General features: G+C 37.7%; 1 protein-coding gene across 2 annotated transcripts in view; it reads right to left on the bottom strand.

Annotated features, from left to right (window-relative positions):
• The window catches only part of ARFGEF1 (ARF guanine nucleotide exchange factor 1), a 183,909-nt gene that overhangs the window by 76,120 nt on the left and 87,732 nt on the right, over nucleotides 1–20,057 (bottom strand). For both annotated transcript variants that reach the window (XR_014710184.1, XM_084618769.1), the window contains exons 5-10: nucleotides 15,801–15,980; nucleotides 11,020–11,296; nucleotides 10,319–10,432; nucleotides 9,285–9,457; nucleotides 7,728–7,861; nucleotides 374–608 (exon numbers count right to left, since the gene is read on the bottom strand). Coding sequence is in view for 1 of the 2 variants with exons in the window: in XM_084618769.1 (XP_084474895.1) it covers nucleotides 374–608; nucleotides 7,728–7,861; nucleotides 9,285–9,457; nucleotides 10,319–10,432; nucleotides 11,020–11,296; nucleotides 15,801–15,980 (1,113 nt within the window). In the remaining variant the exon portion in view is untranslated. The remainder of the gene's footprint in view (nucleotides 1–373; nucleotides 609–7,727; nucleotides 7,862–9,284; nucleotides 9,458–10,318; nucleotides 10,433–11,019; nucleotides 11,297–15,800; nucleotides 15,981–20,057) is intronic.

The raw sequence follows: 20,057 nt of genomic DNA, 5'->3' as shown, positions 1-20,057 counted from the left end.
GGTAAGTTAACTAGTCACAGTACTAAGATTTGAATATTAAATTATTTAAAACACATACATTAGAACTGCAAATTGAACCTATATTTCTACAAATATTCCAGAAGACTTTCCATACAGAATGTTGGCTGGTCTGCTCTACCTGAATGAGGTTTCAAGGGCACTATCAGTAACAGCTCCCTTTCTCGTTGCGGGGGAAGGCCCAGACCTTCTCATATTAAGGAGCGGAGACTCAACAGAGAGAGAAACTTAGTGAACAGTATCTTTACAAAAATTCAGTGTTTCCACAAGTAGAAAAAACATTGAGCTACATGACTGTAGACAGCGGTACAGTTAAAAAGCAAAGACTTAAGTCACTGAAAATTGTATAAAATACCTCAATTTGCATCTTTAGGTGTGTCTTGAAGTTTGAGAGAAGTGTAAGGAATATTGAAAGTGAAAGCTCAAAAACTTCTGGAACAGATGAAACTCCATTCTTGGACAACGCAACACAAAGATACTGCTTAATAGCATTTATAAACATCTCATTTGTCCTGAAGACAGGTCCTGCATTCTGCAGAATGGACAGAAGCAACTGCAATGAAAGAACCTTTGATCGCAGCTCATGAGACCTAGAATGAAATAATATATACCAGGTATGAACAAGTTTGTAATTACAATGTAAAACATGCTTCTGGAAAGTTTTCGTGAGCCACACAATTATTTTATGTTTCAAGTACTTGAAACAACATGCTACGGTTTAAAAACACTTTGTTAAAGAAAGTAGCAAAAAAGGAGGCCTTAGTTACAAACAACAACAATTTGGCACATTTCAAGCAGACAAAAGTGTGTTTAAGCCCACAGCAGCCTTTTGTAGGCCTGTCCCTCCCTCTGCTACCTACACAATCCCCTCCTCTCCTGAATAGCTGTTTGGGGCTGGACATGAGATAGTTCTCCCCACTTCCTAATCATAAGAGAAAGAATTCACCTCTTCTGAGTGGCTTGGGCGGATGTGCTTTTTCTCCCAGAAATGGGGACATGGGGAAGAAGAGCGAAAGTTACAGAATTCCACAAATTCTTCTTTTCTCCATATGCTCCTCCAGCATGGAAAACTGAATAAGGGACCCTGGGCAGCTAATGTACTGCTTGATCTATTTAGGCTTTCTTCTCTCACCACTGAGCACTTGACACCTCACTTTTCTTTATACACGTATAGTCAGAGATCAAAGCGGGGTGTGTGAACATTATACTTGCATTACAGACTAAAACTGAAGAACAATTTTGGAGACCCAACTACCACAACGCCCACCCACCTCAAAAAAAAAAAAAAATCCAAAACTAACAAACAATGAAAAGTCAAGCAGCAACCATAAGATCTCCATGAAAGTTATCCACCTTTTCAAAGCAATTTGAAAAGGTTATTATATACAATCTTCTGGAAAGTAGAGATTAGAGGAATAAGAGAAAAACAAATATAGTTGTTGAAATACTGTGTGCATTATCTGGCATAGCTTCTTCGAACCATTTCTATCAGGTGCATAACACAGATCCAGAGAGCATGGAAAGTAATGGGGTCCACCACAGACCACTGATGCAATCACAGGAAAATCAATTTGAGAATGATACCCTCAGCTAGGGCTAACAAAATAACCTTTGTTCACTGCTAAAGAGAAAAGAGATAACATACCATCACTGCCGTAATAATCTGAGAAAAAACTTCCATGATCACAAGTTTGTCTGTCAGTTTAAACCTCTGCACCTTAGCAAAAATCACTGCAGGGAACCCTCTAATTCCAGTATACCCAATGACATTTAACTGTTTTTAAAGTAGTATTTTCTTAGGAGTGAAGAACAGCTCATTCTCACTTCTTAGGTAAACATACTTGACTACTAAAAAGACAAAATTTGGGCCTTGACCAACAGTATATAATAAATGGAGATGCAGCTGCAGTTTAGGGAATTAAGGGACAAATTGCAACGAGTGTGAATAAGTCAAAACCACTCCCATTTGGATTTTACGCTAGCCAAATAAATGTGCCTTCCTCCAATAGTCACTCTAAAAGTCCAGACTGCTGTTGTAATTACATTCTGGTAATTGTCTTGGGAACTAATGCTATACACAGAGAAAGCATGTTGCCTTAAAACTAGAGGTATGAATGTCAGAAAAGTTTGATTAACGATAGAATTTTTTTGTGTTGGGGGGAGGGGGAGAGGAAACAAGAGAGAGAATATTTGCACCCTTAAGGGTGATGGGATCCACGAAGTGTCCTGGATTGTAACATGCCTCTCCCTTAGGTTTATCAGATTTATCCTTATTTCTGGATGTCAGAGAGAAAAAACGAGCACGTGGCTTTTATGGAGAGCAAGACCATGGACTTGTGAAAGTATGGCTTATATTGAAGAAATATTTGTTGCTAGTTCCCATTTGTCAGATATGAAGAATACTGGAAAGAGATCCCCAGATAGTACTGATCTAGGAGGTAACAAGATATGGTACAGGTTTCTATCAGTCAAACATCTGAGATCCATAATACCTCTAATTCTGTTATATTCTGTAAATAATTAGTCAATTGTGTTATACTCACTTTGAGAATGTTACAACCTGGCCCGGTACCACTCTACTGTCACCAGTCTGTTGCAAATGGATCCAAACACTGGTTCCCATGTGCTTCCAAGCCAACTGGAGCCGAGTAAAGTCTAGTCGCTGTTTCTAGCTCTTGCACCCAAGGGCATTCTCCCAGGCTCTGATATCTTGTCTGACATCTTTTCCTTGGGATATGGGTTGCTGTTGTCCAGTCATGCTAGTCTCCAAAAACCAGTCAGACTTCCCAACCCCCCAGTTGCTTACCTATGCTCCTCCACAGCTCCACTTGGCTGTGGTCACTCTGGGCTTCTAATTCAACTCCTTTGGGGACAAATGTGTCAGGAAAGCCCCTGCACAGAGTAGCACCCCCCAACATAGAGTCTGACCCTTTCCATGCCTTGGAAGCTCTAGCTCTTTCCCCTTTGTCATATTTGCCCCACCAGCATGGTTATAAAATAAGCTAGGATAATTTCAAAACCACTGTGGATCACCACCTTTTCTATAGATATGAAGTCACACATCAACCTTTGCTAAATTAAAAGTAAAACCCCCTCATTTGTTAGCATCATAAAAAAGCAGATTCTGTACCAGATGTCACATGTACATAGAAATACACAAATATTTTGAATATCATGAATTATTTTTTATTCTTAAAGTTGAGGAAAAGCTAAAAAGATCCTTTCCCTGCTCTTAATAGAAATTTAAACTTACTATGAAAATACACAACAATGTTCACCTAACTTTTTTCTCTCCAAGATTCATTTTTGTAACCATACTATTTGTTTAAATTTGAGCATGTGACCAATTGCAATTATGTATTTTGTTTGACAATACAAAGAATCAAGTGTCTTTATGGAAACAAACTACTTCCAGAATGGACTGCTGAATCAAATAATATGTTCACATTATGTACTTTTCCAATCATATTAATGAGGTGTTGAATACTGAATTTCAACTAAGCCTCTTGAGTTTAGTTAGCAAATTTGTAAATCTTCTGTGCTATAAGTATTCTGCCTGTCTAGAAACAATGAAATACCAGTACCATTTCTCTGTCTATCAAAAACCAACAGGTTTGATTTTAGTTTTTGCTGACTATTACAGGGATTTTCTTTGAATTTCTCCTGACCCTTGTTCAAAGTAAAGGAACAACAGTCACAAGTTCCTATTTTATCATCTTACAATACTATCATTTCAGAAAACTGAACCACTCCTATGGGGCACCCAGTAGATTTTACAGAGGACTCTAGAAGACAAATACTGCCAAAAAGCAACTCTTGGATGCAAATCACAGTGAAAGATCATGTTATATAAAAACATATATAAACAAATTTAGGCCACAGAGCTCATGATTAAAAATTTATTCTTGTTTTTTCTGGGAATTGAGAAAGATACTCTAGTCTTTAGGAGTTTCCTGCTCATTTTCAAGGTACTGTAGACCTACACATAAAAGGAGTTTAATTAGAAGAGAGTCTCTTGCAAAACTTTTGATTTTTATATTATCTTTCATCAGAAGATGAAAGCCACTTTATAACTACAACCCCAGTCCTGCAGCCTGCTGCCCTCAGTGGGACTCCAAAGGTTGTAATGATCTGCACGTGTATAACAAGCTTAAGGATCAAGGCCAAATAATTAAACTTTAGAACATCCCTGTGAAAAAAGGAGGTATCTCCATTTCATTCTACAAGGAAAGATGAGTTAGAAGTGTCACATGACTTGTCTAAGGTCATACAGGAAATCTGTGGCAGAGCTAGGAATAGAATCCAGATCTTGACTCCCAGTATTTGTGCTTTTAACAACAAGGCCTCCTCTCCAATAACTCTGTTAATATTCATGAAGACTTATGTTTCAGTAAACATGTTTTCAGTTTATTTTAGTTATTTTTTCCTCTGTTTCTCTTTGTTTTAAACATTACTGGAATTTTCTCTTGAGATATTTGTGTGTCTGTTCTCAGTCTTGCTTTTTCACTACCTGATTTTCCAAAAACATTTTTTTTTTACTTTAGAATTCTCTAAAGTGATCTTAGGTAACTGCTAATCATTTATTTTTAAAATGTTGCAATTATCTTATCCACTATTCCCCCCCACTAAAAACGTGTTTGAAATGGCTGACAAGCCTTCAACGCTTTAGAACCGGAGAGCAATTCCAGGCATTACTCCAAATGTAGGACATCTTTGAATGTCTTGGCAGCTGTTTCTTTTTGTCCCAAATGTCATTTCCTTCAATTTACCCTATGCAGAGAGCTTAATTGGTCCTAATTTGCATGTCAAGGACTCTAGGGATTAAAAGGATGAATTCCAAGTGCCTCAGCAGCTACTGCTGCCCTCCAGGAGTAGGTTAACCCATTACTGCCTTTGGTAAATCTCGTTTCTTAATCTCAGACAGACAGTTTAACAAAAGTCGGATGTCAGAATTTAAGTTTTCTTTTTGGCATCGATGCAGACCAATTCCCAAGGGGAGCGAAAACCAAACACTGTTCTCGACTGATATTATTCTTTCCTTTAGTTTAGATGGGAGACTGAATACATCCCTAAGGCGCTAATAATCCAGTGTCAAGTTTTACAGCAGAAACAGTGACCATGCAGTCTGGGGGATGGATAACCAGAATCTTACTGTAGAACTCTGGATGAGAATATTACAACCTTTTTTCTGTTTTTTTCTGATCCTACAAACTATTGTTCTACTTGTTGAAAAATCACTAGTATCCTGGACTATTCCAAAGTTATGACATCAGTGGTAGCAGCATTTCCTGATTGTATTCAAGGACATCATCTCTCCCTAAAGAGCTACATTTAGAATTCATCATCACAGGCAATCCATTTCTTTGGTACAACTTCCCTTTAAACTGAATTGGATGGTCAATACTTATTCACACTTAAAGAGACATTTAAAGGAGTCAGTAGTTGTCTTATCTTTATTCAAAACTTCAAAATCCTCTCTCTCAATATATTAGAAACTACTACTTTCAAAGAATCTTGCATGCACACATAGTGGAGTAGTCACACACTTTTCTAAGCACTCAGTATGGTGTCACATTTTCAAAGATTTATGGGTTGGCCATTATAATTAGAACTATGAGAAAGCAAGGTCTGGATACACAGAAATCCCTAAAATTTTGAAAGAGGGCTTCTGGGGTTATCCAGGTGCACTGTCCACTCCCTTCCAGTTTTATCCCCTCTGCAGCTCAGAGTGGTACCCTCCACAAATTTTGTAGCTATTTGCAAAATAAAACTGAAATGAGCTTAGGGCAATTCATGATGTAGGGTCAAATGGGAGCCAGGAGAATATTAATGACTACCCAAGCACGAGGCATGGGTTTTAGGTTTTGAAAAGTATGAGAGATAAGAGAGACTGGGTGGTCCAGATTATTTAATATATTTTTCCCTCATTTTTCACATTTTCTTATGCGTGAAGACCCTAATCTCCCAATATAGTTAAGAAGTCTGCTCTAACAAAACTAAATTTCTCTGAAATTGAGGGTTCCCTCTACTAGATGTGTAGAAACTTGATAGGTAAAGGCTTTAACGCAGGTATCCTTGTGTATATGCGCCAGACATTAACTTATGGATTGGTTAGTTTTGTCTGAAGTAGCCTTTGGTAGCTGGTTCTCTATTAATTCCTTCCCTGTGCTATCTCCAAAAGGACCACGATAATCTAACCGAAATCAAAAGAAAGGAAATCTCCTCACTAATATTGAATTCAATCATCTCTGCTTCGGCTGATTAGAAATTTGTTTCCAATCAGGAGTCGTTATACCAGGTGGTACTGGAGACAGCACCAAAGTGCGATTGGTGTGCTTTTCATATCTTGCTACAGAAGATGGTGCTGATGACTATTCCGGCTCAGCTCCGGAGTTCTTGTGTTTCACAGGCACTGTGTTCAGCGTTGATGCCACAGCCAGTCTAGGTTGTTTACCTGACAGCTTCTCAGTATGTGGTATAGTCTTCTTAACTGATGCTGGAGTCTTAGTACTGAAGGGGATGGGAGTCTCAGTGCTACCCACATTGGGATGCAAGGTCTCCTAAGACCCAGATCAAAAAGGGTGACTTTCCCCTTCTCTTTTCCCATTCTGGAGAAAGGGGACTTTTCTTCTTTGAGGGTCTAGATAGAAGGGACCCAAGGATCTACTGTCACACCAAAGAGAGTCACCTGAAGTCTGTGAGCAACCAGATCCAAAGTATGGGGAGTGAATCAAACCCGGGGACTCAGAGAGCACTCCATCACCAGGTGCTTCAGTTGGCCTTCCCTCAGCTTCTTAGATCTGCTTTTAAGCCTGAGCAGATGTTACATTAGGAGGAGACGTGAGTCTCCCCCAGGCAGCAAAGGCCACTTGAATGACTGTTGCTGTGAATGGAAGACCTATAGCTGGTCTAGCAGGGTTCAATGCCCAGGGTCTTGGACATAATCTGTACTTGAGGCTCTGGACCAAGATCAGAGTTTAAAAAAAAAAAAATGGAATGACAATGGATCCATCCCCTTCCTACACACCTTTGTACCACAGCATGAAGATGTCTAGGGCACAGGTGCAGCCCTACAGACACTGCTGATGAAAATCTCCAACCCAAGAGTACATGGGTTTGTGCACAAAAGGACACTATTTGAAGAAGTACTGTAGTGAAAGTACTCCTTAAGAGAATCTTATGTCCTCATTCCCAGACAACAATCTGAATTTTGATTATTTTATTTTCCTTTCTATTGTCTGGGAAAAGCAATACTGTTCACAAGTTGCAACAATCTAGAAAGAGTAACAGAAAATAAACTTACAAATAAAATATTTGTCTTTCAGTCATCACACATTAAAAAGTTATCAAATATTAAAAAGCCTTTAATCAAACCTTGGACTTCATAGTTTGGAAGTGGTTTGTAATTAAAAAGTGATGACTTAGTCTACCAATAAAATAATGACTAGATAGAAAAGCGTAGGCTTATAAGCCATGTAAAGTGGTTAAAACTTATCAGAGAACAGAGCAGAAAGAGAGATGCTGCCACTTAACATACAAAAAATACATTAAAAATAAAGTACAGCTCAGCGGAAACTTTCAGATGATGTGGCTTTTCTGTCAAAATTGTTAACAATTTGTTTCTCAACAGCAGAAGACCCTTATCATTTGTGTTCATTTTCATTTTTAGCATCAAAGTATTTTCATAAAAGAAAATCATGCTGACTTACTTTGGATCTGGTGGCCCATCTGACAGTGGCTTCATAGAGAGTTTACACAGTGACCTGAATACTAGGAAGGCATCCTTTTGTAAAATATGGGAAAACTTAGCACCAGGCGTAGGTCCTGAAGAATTTCCAGATTCCTAAAGAAGTTAACAAATTTCAGAATTCCATTTTGCATTAGCAGCGTGTAGGGAAATCCCCACCTCCTAGCAACGAGAAGTTATGATATTGTACAAATACGACAAAATGTTAAATGTAATTTAAGGTCTCCAGACTAAGTTTTAAAAATGTAGTTTGACAATTTAGTTAAAACGGACCTGAAGAAAACATTAATAAAGCTGCCAACCCAGTAAAGTTAAGTGTCATCCCTGAAGATGTAAAGTCAGAGCCAATAAGTAAAGTGTGGACAGGTCAAATTTATAGAAGACAACTGAGACCATACTGCCCTCACTCAGGGCTCCTAGAAAATAAAAAACTTTTAGAAAGAAAAGAAACGGTAACATCAACTATAATTATACTAGTGGGTTACATGAGAATATTTACACAGTCATAAAGCCTTGGCATAATTTATAATGTCTTGTTATAGTCTTTATATATATATATGGTGGATGGCAAAAACTTTTAGAATAAAATATTCACTTTTTTCTATTTACCAACTTCTGGTGATGCTATAAATGCCATTATCACTTCTGAAGAGGATATGGTAAGTCTTGTCAGACACATATGCTGTGCAACTAAAAGATAACAGCATCTCTTTAAACATTAAAGCATACTTAGGGTTGGAAAGAATATACTTTTAACTGGTTCACATTGGCAGTAAACTGCCAGTACAGATCTCTGTGCCCATGGAGCATGTTTTTTTAAGCCAACGGGATTCTACACTCATGCAGGGATTCGTGCTGCCAGATCTCAATGCAAGATAGGGAGAGTTATTTTATTTCTCGCTATTACAAAAGCTTAAAACTGAAAAATGAGGTGTACATTAAAATAATTATTTTCAATGAAAATTCAAAATCAAATCCTCCCAATCATAGATATAAGGTATGGCATAGCTCAAATCACTACCATTGGGGCACACTGTAAGGTGCAGGGGTTTTTTGTTTTGTTTTTTAAACGGACATTTGAAAACAAGGGAGAATTGTACAGGGAGAGCTGGTAATGGGTTTTATACATTGGCACTGATAACTCTGCGACATTTCTGAAGTTATTTTTATGTTATGGAAGAAGCACATAGAACATAAAGATAGGTGTCCTTTTAGACATTTATATAAATCCAAAGAAAGTTAAATTCTGTGTTATAATTTGAGCATCTACCTTCTGTAGTGAAAATGTTTTACCCTGCATGTAACTTGCTTGCAAAAGTCTTAAACAGCAGTCAAAGAAGAATACAGTAAATTTAAAAAAAAAATAAAAATGCCTGAGACTCCTTTAATAGCGATTGATTTTATACAATTATATTAAGATGTGTTGTCTGCACAAACGTAAGAGAAACAGATTATTATTATTAAAAAGAAACAGATTATTGTTTTCTTTGCCTGCTTCAACATTTATTTCCTTTAGTACCTGAGTGTCATTGGAAGAGACAGATAACCTGTCATCAGGTAAAGATGGTGTATATGCAACAGAGATTGGAGTCCCTGGAATTCCATTTGCCTGAATATTTTCACTGTCACTGCCATCTTCTAAAGTTCCAATTGTGCCATCTGCACTTCCACTTTCAGCAGTCCCTTCTACATCTAATGGGGGAAAAAAAGGTTAAAAGCAAAATATCATGCAAAAATATACAATATTTAAATTTAAAATTAGAAAGAATTTTTTTTATTAAGTCAACTAGAAGTTCAGTGCGCTAAGATTAAAAGCGGCATAGGGCCCAATCCTACAAGGTATTGAATTTATATTACTGTGAAATCTTTTTGGTAAATAGTAAGTTCACCAAATTCACCAAAAATTGCATTTTTCAGGGCATCAAAACCATTCAATGAATTTGAATAGAATTAAATAAAATTTCGGACAAAAAAACAAAAGAAATGTCAAGTCAAATCAACATCTCATTATGAAAATGTCACTCAAAATTTGAAATGGTTTCATTTTGACCCAAAAGAATTTTTTTGTTTCGGCAAGAAAAAAAAATCAGTTTCAGTTAAAAACAAAACCATTTCAGCAGAAACAAAACATTTTTAACTGAGCTATGAATGGACATTTTGAATATTTAGTCTTTCATTAATTATTTGAAGAAGAATTGTAAAGAACTCACAAGTGTAGAAACAAAATGGAAGTGGAGATATAAATGCAGTCAGAAATCTGAAATACTGATTATAGCTGAAAATTAAGCAAATTATCACACCTAAAAAATTCCCCCTCAGTTAAGGTAAATAGCAAAAAGCCCCGCTCTAGTTCATTTTATTGAAAAGTGGCACATTTAAAGTGGGCCAGCTGAAAGACTACCTCAGAAAGTAAACATGAAATTAAAATGGTTTAGAATTGTTTTTTATTTTAAACATACACAAATGGTTAAAGGAATCCTTAATGAGTGCTTAGGCAAAAGTGACTGCAGAACGAAGCTGGCAGTATATAAATTTTAAAAGTGAGTATGATACCTCCAACTATTATGTTCACCATTTCCTGCACAATACTCTGTACAATATCTTGTGCCTTTTCTTCACACTCATTGTTTTCTCCATCATATGTTCCCACATCACTTTTAGACAGAGCTTCCAAAAAAAAAGCAAAGCAGGAAAGATATTATTGACAAGCACTAAAGTCAATCAAGAAGGTTTTAAACACAATATTATATATTAAAAAAACCAGAACAAGACAGCAGTATTGAATGGTCAAATGTACTTTTCTTTTCACAGGTAAGAAGATCCAAATACGTTTTGGTAAGGGAAGAAGAGAGGAGTACATTAGTTATCCTTAGAGATAATTTAAGTAGTAATTGTGTAAATTTGTGAAAAATACTTAAAGAATATATGTTAACATTTCAATGGGCTTAGGGTGAAAAAACAAGGTTGACATGTTTATATTTTGCAATATGTGGCTGCACATTTGTGATTACCTGGTGCAAGCATGCATCTAGACTGCAGTGACCAGAACAGATGTAATTTATTTGTGACTGAAATATGTTGTAAAGATAAAATGTTAACAGTGGTAGCAAGGGCAACTGATATTTGTACACTATTCTTAACTGTATTTTACTAACTGGAAACAGAATAATCTTCCATTAAATTGCTCAGCCCTTAAGTACCACAAAACTCCACACCCTCTTCCTCCTTACTAAGACCAACCACACAGTGATTACTTTCTGCTGCTGCAGCCTGGTCAGCTTCTGTCTGTTCATTTTCTGCACTGTAAATATCAGATCCATTTGCTGCTTCTGTATCTTCTTGAAGGCTCTTGTTCACATCATTTGTGCTGTGGTCAAGTTCTCCTTCATGTTCTTGGGGGAGCTGATTGACTGTCTGTGACGGAAGATGTCTCAGCTGAGGTGATTCGGGTTCATGATGGCTTAAGGGTGACTGCTGTAGATGGTGCTGTTGTCGGTGTCTTTCCTTTTCCATCTGTTTGGCTTCCTGGAGCTAGAAATAGATTAAGTATTCACCCATACACATTTTGTTAAAAATAAGATGCTGTTTATGAATGGAAAAACAAAAAATGTAATATGAGCAGTATATCTTAATTTGTGCTGGATAATAAAATTTTATCTTTAGTAAAATAGTCAACAATGTTCAAATATTTTCTTATTGTATCTATTTACATCCTGCCAGGCTACATTAGTGAATTAATCTACTTTTATTGGTAGTACATTTGCTTATGTTGTATTTGTAGACCTGCTGTGACAGGGTGAGCTTACCCTTTAAGAGGGTTAAGGTTAAGCTAACCCACCTGTGCCACACTGAGCTTGCCTCCCCAGATGGTGGAGAGGAGTGCTGAAGCTATAGGACAGGTAGATCAGGTGACTAAACCAGGCCTGCTGGAGGGATAAGAACAGCTTGTGGGAAATCTTGGAGCAGAACTCTGGGGTAGGACAGAACAAAGAGGGACGTCCAAGGAGAGCAGCCATGGGAGTCAGTACTCTACAAAAGAGCTGTAGGGCTGAAAATATAGGAAGAGGTGTAGTATTAAAAATAGTTGTTAATGGCTGTATTGTTGATACGGCGACAGAAATCACCAAGGAAATTCTAGCACTGGTATTAACCTCTGAATCTTAACATTACAACCATTAACCAAGATTTTTAATACTACAGATCTTTATACTAACTTACAAATACTATTTACAAACAGAACCATATAATGCACATGAGCATGACATTCTTCAGTAAGTCATCTCTATCCCAGACTCTTCTGGTTACAAGCAAAAAGTCTTCAGTTGCTAGACCCTCTCTATGGCAGAATGTGTGTGTTAAGTAATTATATCCCTTTTTTAACTTGCTGATTAAATAATTGCCTCTACCCTTACAAGCAATCACTTTAAAAAATGGGTTTGAGATGTGTCTCAAGAGTCAGATGCGAAGTGGAAAATCAGTTTAATTGAAATGAAGATTCATAGATATTAAGGTCAGAAGGGACCATTATGATCATCTAGTCTGACCTCCTGCACAATGCAGGCCACAGAATCTCTCCCACCCACTCCTGCGATAAACCTCTCACCTATGTCTGAGCTATTGAAGTCCCCAAATCATGGTTTAAATACTTCAAGGAGCAGAGAATCCTCCAGCAAGTGACCCGTGCCCCAAGCTACAGAGGAAGGTGAAAAACCTCCCGGGCCTCTTCCAATCTGCCCTGGAGGAAAATTCCTTCCTAACCCCAAATATGGTGATCAGCTGAACCCTGAGCATATGGGCAAGATTCACAAGCCAGATACCCAAGAAAGAATTCTCTGTAGTAACTCAGATCCCACCCCATCTAACATCCCATCACAGGCCATTGGGCCTATTTACCATTAATAGTTAAAGATCAATTAATTGCCAAAATCATATTATCCCACCATACCATCTCCTCCATAAACTTATCGAGTTTAATCTTAAAGCCAGATAGGTCTTTTGCCCCCACTGCTTCCCTTGGAAGGCTATTCCAAAACTTCATTCCTCTGATGGTTAGAAACCTTCGTCTAATTTAAAGTCTAAACTTCCCGATGACCAGTTTATATCCATTAGTTCTTGTGTCCACATTGGTACTGAGCTTAAATAATTCCTCTCCCTCTCTGGCATTTATCCCTCTGATATATTTATAGAGAGCAATCATATCTCCCCACAGCCTTCTTTTGGTTAGGCTAAACAAGCCAACCTCCTTGAGTCTCCTTTCCTAAGACAGGTTTTCCATTCCTTGGATCATCCTAGTAGCACTTCTCTGTAGCTGTTCCAGTTTGAATTCATCCTTCTTAAACATGGGAGACCAGAACTGCACACAGGAATAGTTTGGAGAATTTAGAGAGACCCCCTCTTTATGGGATGTTAATGTAATTCTTTCCTGGCCTATGAAGCGTCCTTTTGAGAAACTTAATATGTGTGAAAGAACAGGGAAGGAACATTTTCCCTATAAAGTGACAGCCATAGTTGGAAGACAACACTGCTCTTTCCTGATTACCACTGGTGAGTGAATTTAACAAGCAAAGAAGTATAGGCATTGGTCCTCCATTCTCTGAAATGAGAGCGCGGGAGTAAGACAATACAAACACCACACCTACTAGCAAAAATGAAAGATGAGAATAGGAAGCGTTCATCCCTATCGTCAGCCTGGAAAAGGAGTGATGTCTCCTCCCCACTCTCCCAGCAAGGTAAAGAAAGGGAACAAAGCTTATCTACTGGCAAATGTTGATGCAAGAAGTAAGGCCCTATTTCTCCCAACCCGATTCGAAACCCAGACCTTCACGATTCTGAACCCAGCACTGGTACTGCCCCTAAATCCCAATGAGGAGGCCTCAGTCTTCAGTTTTAGACTCTGAGTATCACGTGCCTGAAACGTCATTCCCTGCCGATAACTACAACTACACAGCTGACACCTAAGAGCCAGTTCACGTAAGTGCTCAACGGCTCAGCTTTTTTTTGAACAGTATCTGACAGCAGTCATACCATGTATTGATAAGCAGTTTCTTTTCAGAAACTAATGAGCAAACTAATGAATTTTGATCACTGGATGACTCAAACACTGCTCAATCTGAAAGAAAATTGCTTGCTAATATTCACAAACTAACAGAAAAAATACTGGTCTCTTCAGGAAAGAGCAATGAAGTCTATCACTTCTAGGATCTGACTTTCCTTCTGTTTCCTGTGGCAATTAAGCCAACATTGCTTTGCTTTATTAACTACTCTGCTATCAGTAGCACAGAGCATGGGGCACAAGAAGCAGCAGACTTAGCTCACCACTTTCACTGCGAACGATGGCAATACTCTGTAGGCATCTGTTAGGGTGACTATTACACTGATTAAAAGATCATCAAGGGTGCAAAGTCAATCATTCAGAAGTTAGAAAATGCCAGAATTATGGTTGCTTGTGTAACCTTAATTTGGCCCCGTTGCACTTATTCATTATGATACAGTCATTAAATATGTGATCACACCTTTTTTTCCCCACAAGACCCCTGTCTAGTCAGTGCACACGATGGATGGTGCTCAATTAAAGAGCAGCTATTCAATATTTTGTTTTCTCCTTAATGCATGTTCAGTGCATGGTCCCCATGCCTTATTTATTGCACACTACTCAAACTCTGCTATGAAGACAAAATTAGTTTCTTCGTGGGCTTTTCTATAGCACTCCTCACTATAGTGTGAAAGCTTCTGAAATATTAATGAATTTGCTTTAACAACACCCCTATGAGGTGAGTTGGGATTATTAGCTCCCCATCTGTAAAATGGGGGTAAGGCACAGAAAGAATAAAGGTAAATGTGTCCACTACTTCTAGGTGCTCAACATGAGAAGGCTAGAGCTGATTTTTCAGAGTACTTTGCATTATACAGCATTTTATATGTTCAAAGCACAACTCCCACTGACTTCAACTGCAGATGTGAGTCCACTGCACTTTTTCAAATCAGACCCCAGGATTTCAAGTTAGGCATTCAAAAGGTCACAGTTAGCGAAAACCTAGGCAAATCATTTTTCATAACATCACATAGGAATTCTGTGGCAGAGGCAGGACAGAATCCAATTCCTCAGGGTGGCATTCAACTACCTAAACCAGGACGCCATATTTTATTTCTGCAACCCGTCTCATTCACTACGCATTTTCCAAATTCTACAACAGAGTTAGGGTTCCTACAATAGTCTCCTTCACTTACATAATCTTGATTCATTCATTCACTCAGAGCACACACTATTCTGTGCACTGAATGAGGGAGGCTCTCTGTGGAAAAAATGCTATGTGACCATGTTATTAAGGACCATCATAGGGCATGTGCACAAGGCAGGGGGAGGGTTAGACTGGCATTTCATAATCTCTGAAAGCTGGACTTTGCAACAGTAACATTCTTTTTACATAGGTTTCTGTGTGTGTAATTACCTAGCCTTTTAAAAAAACAAACTGAAAACACAAATGCTATCATGTGGAATCACACGGACACCCACATGGTTCATAAGCAGTGTTGAACCTTTTCATCCACATAGACCTCTGCCACTTGAGCTAATGGAGTAACTGATAGCAGTAGAAAGTTGTCATCCTCTGTGTAGGCTGACAGCTAGAGGAGGACGTGACACACTTTGCCAGTGGGTTTCATAGCTATTTGCTGACACCAGAGGAACGTTGTGATTCAAGGAGTCTTTGATTCCGTTCCAACTTCTGGAGGACAATGTGCTGTGGTACGTATTTCATGGCCTATGCGTCACTCCACTGCAAAGCCCAAAATCCATTTCCAGTTTACCAAAGAGATGAGCAAAGTTTCTGCTTCAATTTTTTTAATTCATCAGCTAGTTCATATACCAAAATATCAAAAGAACAGACTGAATGATCAATACCATAAAAAAAATTAAATATTTATTGAATGAAAAGTTACAAATGCCATGCAATCTTGTAGTATGAATAACTAAAGTCTATAACTAAAATGATCTTTTAGAAACTATTTTCTACATACAGAATATTAAGATACTCACTGCTTGGTTTTCCATTCGTGCAAATATAACATTCAGCATTTGTGTGAGAGTGGCCTTGGCGGTGGTCTGATTTATGAGATTTTTGCTTGCGAGATAGATATTGTAACATGTTCTTACAGCCTGCAGCACGGTTCCTTCATGAATTTCTATGTGTTGAGATGTTACTGCAGTGAGTAAAGCCTAAAAAAGAACATATTAAGTTAGAACTCTCTTCCTTCTTAAATGAAGCACTGAACTAGTTTAAAATATTTCATATGCACATTTCTATATACAGCGCAACCGGTACACAGCTTCAACTACATTTCTGATTTACTGATAAGTTTTTCTATGGTACTCATCAAGTCATATCCAAGTACCTCACATACATTAATCAAATTATCTTCATAAATACCCCTGTGATATAAAGAAGTATTCTTGTGATGATTCTACAAATGAAAAACTGAGGGACACAGATTTGCCCTAGGTCAAAAAGAAAGTCTGTGGCAGAACTGGGAATAAAAACCCTAGTTTGAGAGTCCAAGCCCACTGCACCAAACTACAACTATCATTCCACTCCACATCCACCTTACAGCTTTGCAAAACATATGCAACCTTTACTCAACAAGGGTAAGAGCCTTTGGTGATGAATTCAACAAGGTTTCTCAACAAAGCCTTTTAAGGAAACTAAGTAGCCATGGGATAAGAGGGAAGGTCCTCTTACGGATCAGTAACTGGTTGAAAGATAGGAAACAAAGGGGACATATAATTGGTCAGTTTTCACAGTGGAGGAAAGTGAGCAACAGGGTCCTCCAAGGATCTCTACTGGGCCCTGTGCTGTTCAACATATTCATTAATGATCTGGAAAAGGGGGTGGACAATGAAGTGGTAAAATTTGCAGAGAATACAAAATTATTCAAAATAGGTAAGTCCAGAGCAAACTGTGAGAAGTTACAGAGGGATCTCACAAAACTGGGTGACTGGGCAACAAAACGTAGAGTAGTGCCAAAGTAATACATATCAGAAAAATAATCTTAACTAAACATATATGATAATGGGTTCTAAATTCGCTGTTACCACCCAAGAAAAAGATCTTAGAGCCACCCTGGATACTTCCCTGGAAACTTTCACTCAGTGTGCAACAGTCAAAAAGGCTAACTGTATGTTAGTAACTATTAGAAGCAGTACAGAAAATATAATGCCACTATATAAAACCATAGAGCGCCCACACCTTGAATACTGTGTTCCGTTCTGGTCAATCCAGCTCAAAAAGGATACAACAGAACCAGAAAAGATTCAGAGAAGGGCAACAAAGATAAACAAGAGTATGGAACAGCTTCCATGTGAGGAGACACTAAAAATATCAAGGCTGTTCAACCTAGAAAAGAGATGATTAAGGGTGGGAAGGATATGATAGAGGTCTATAAAATCATAAATGTTGTTCAAAAGTGAATAGAAGTGAATATTTACCCTTTCCCACAATACAAAAACCAGAGATCACTCAATGAAATTAATAGGCAGCAGGTTTAATAAAAACAGGAGGAAGAACTTTTTCACACAATGCACAACTAACCTGTGGAATTCATTACCATGGGATGTTGTGATGGCCAGAAGTATAACTGGGTTCAAAAAAGAAGTAGATAAGTCCAAGGAGGATATGTTCATCAATGGCTATTAGTCAAGAGGTCAGGGATGCAACCAGATGCTTTGGGGCAACCCTACACCTCTGACTACCAGAAGGTGGGAGTGGAAGAAAGAGGATGGATCCCTCCTTAACTGCCCTGTTTTGTATACTCCCCCTGAAGCTCTGTTATGGGCCTCTGCCAGACACAGAATACCAGGCAAGATGGACCATGGTATGACACATGACAGCTCTAATGTTATCTGCTTAACAGTGTATATCTACAAAATAATGTCCACCAAATAAAAGCAAAGTAACTTGGGGGGTGGGGGGCCTTCACACAAAAACTCAATTTTTTTACAATATAATTATTTCTAAATATATTACAAATATTCTCTTGTCTTCTTTGCGCCATTGACAATGCTCACCAAGCAGCTACACTAGACTTTCCCCAGATGCTTGTACAATTGTACCCTTATCTAAGAGTCTCAGGTAGATATTGTACGGAGAGTTCTGCATACATAAAATTCTTTTCTACCATTCAGCTTCAGGACAGGCAAATTTACATTTGGTGGCATCTTTTCTTAAGTATACTATATCACATATTTCAGAGTAACAGCTGTGTTAGTCTGTATTCGCAAAAAGAAAAGGAGTACTTGTGGCACCTTAGAGACTAACCAATTTATTTGAGCATGAGCTTGAGCTGTAGCTCACGAAAGCTCATGCTCAAATAAATCACATAGTTATTATACAAGTTAAAATTTTTGCAATTTACAAATACCTAGAAAATACATTAAGACCTACAACAGAAAAACAGTGAAAAAAAATACTTATTAGTGGCAACTTAAGAGAAAATATTAAAGAATAGCGTTTTATATGTGCATAGCCTTTCTCCACCATAGTGTGAGCAAGAAGTAGAATTCTTCTGAAGGATTATTCTATTGATGGGGAAGCCGGTAAAATTGAGCGGATACAAACTTTATACATTTAATATTTTTTATTTTATACATTAGATGTTATAAATAATTATTTTATTTGGGTTTTGCACTGGATCTTTTTACAAAGCAGGGTTCCTTTCATTAAACTACAACAGGAAACTGTCTTTCTCAACTTAATCTTTATTTGACAAAAAAAACTTCATAGGTTATATCTCACAAAACTGGGTGACTGGGCAACAACACGGTAGATGAAATTCAATGTTGATAAATGCAAAGTAATGCACATTGGAAAACATAATCCCAACTATACATATAAAGTGATGGGGGCTAAATTAGCTGTTACCACTCGAGAGAGATCTTGGAGTCATTGTGGATAGTTCTCTGAACACATCCACTCAATGTGCAGCGGCAGTCAAAAAGGCTAATAGAATGTTGGGAATCATTAAGAAAGGGATAGATAAGATGACATGATAGAGGTCTATAAAATCATAACTGGTATAGAGAAAGTAAATAAGGAAGTGTTATTTACTCTCTCATAACACAAGAACTAGGGGTTACCAAATGAAATTAAATAGGCAACAGGTTTAAAACAAACAAAAGGAAGTATTTCTGCACATAACACACAGTCAACCTGTGGAAATCTGCCAGAGAATGTTGTGAAGGCCAAGACTATAACAGAGTTCAAAAAAGAACTAGATAAATTCATGGTGGATAGGTCCTATTAGCCAGGATGGGCAGGGATGGTGTTCCTAGCCTCTGTTTGCCAGAAGCTGGGAATGGCTAACAAGGAGTGGATCACTTGATGATTACTTGTCCTGTTCTCTGGGGCATCTGGCATTGACCACTGTTGGAAGACAGGATACTGGGCTAGATGGACCTTTGGTCTGACCCAGTATGGCCGTTCTTATGTTCTTCTATATGACTACATAAAAAGGAACAATTCAAATATTCAAAGAAAAAAAAGGTTAAAGAGAAAGTTATTCTAGAAGTAACAATACACATTAAAACTACAATAACCAACTTTTTATCCCATCAGGATTCTTTTGCTCAAGATAGTCTTTTAAGAGAAGAAAAAAATTAAAGCAAAAATGTGTCTTTGGAAAATATACAACAGTGATCATCAGACAGCAAGTGTTTTTAAGGTGACCATAAGAAGTAACTGAGGTCCAAAAGCAGTAAGAGGTGTACGATATCACAAAGCTAATTTCTTAATATACGATAAAAGAAACCTTATATTAACTTACAGTACATTTTTATTATACTAAAGAAGTGTAAAAGCTTTCAATACAGGTAATTTTGGATGCTGTAAGATGTGATACACACAAATGCTTAAGCCTTATATTGTGCAACTTTTTTTTTTTTTACGGTGCCTTTAAATGCGAAGGAATTCAGAGCTTTGAATAGGCATTCTTTGCTGTTTAGTTTTATATCTAAAGAAATAAACATTAAATAAAACTATGTAGTGGCCTAATGTTTGAATCAATTAAAACTTCTTTAAACTAGATAAAAATAACAGTTGTACTCTTGACTATGTCTCCTTTCCCATGAGAATCAGGATACTAGAGGGAGACTGAATTCAAGTAGTCATCTAAAAACAAAACCTGGGGAAGGGGTGCCTGGATTTGAGGATCTGCTCAAATGGTTCCATAAAGGCCTGTCCCCTAGCTAAGGAAGGTTTTCTCCCCCACTCAGAGGTCAAAGAGAGGTTTTAAGGTAATTTCA

The sequence above is a fragment of the Lepidochelys olivacea genome (genome assembly GCF_965140295.1).
Source record: "Lepidochelys olivacea isolate rLepOli2 genome assembly, chromosome: 2".
Taxonomy (NCBI): Eukaryota; Metazoa; Chordata; order Testudines; family Cheloniidae; genus Lepidochelys; species Lepidochelys olivacea.
Note: the sequence above shows the minus strand (reverse complement) of the source record. Positions and strands in the feature narration are given on the sequence as shown.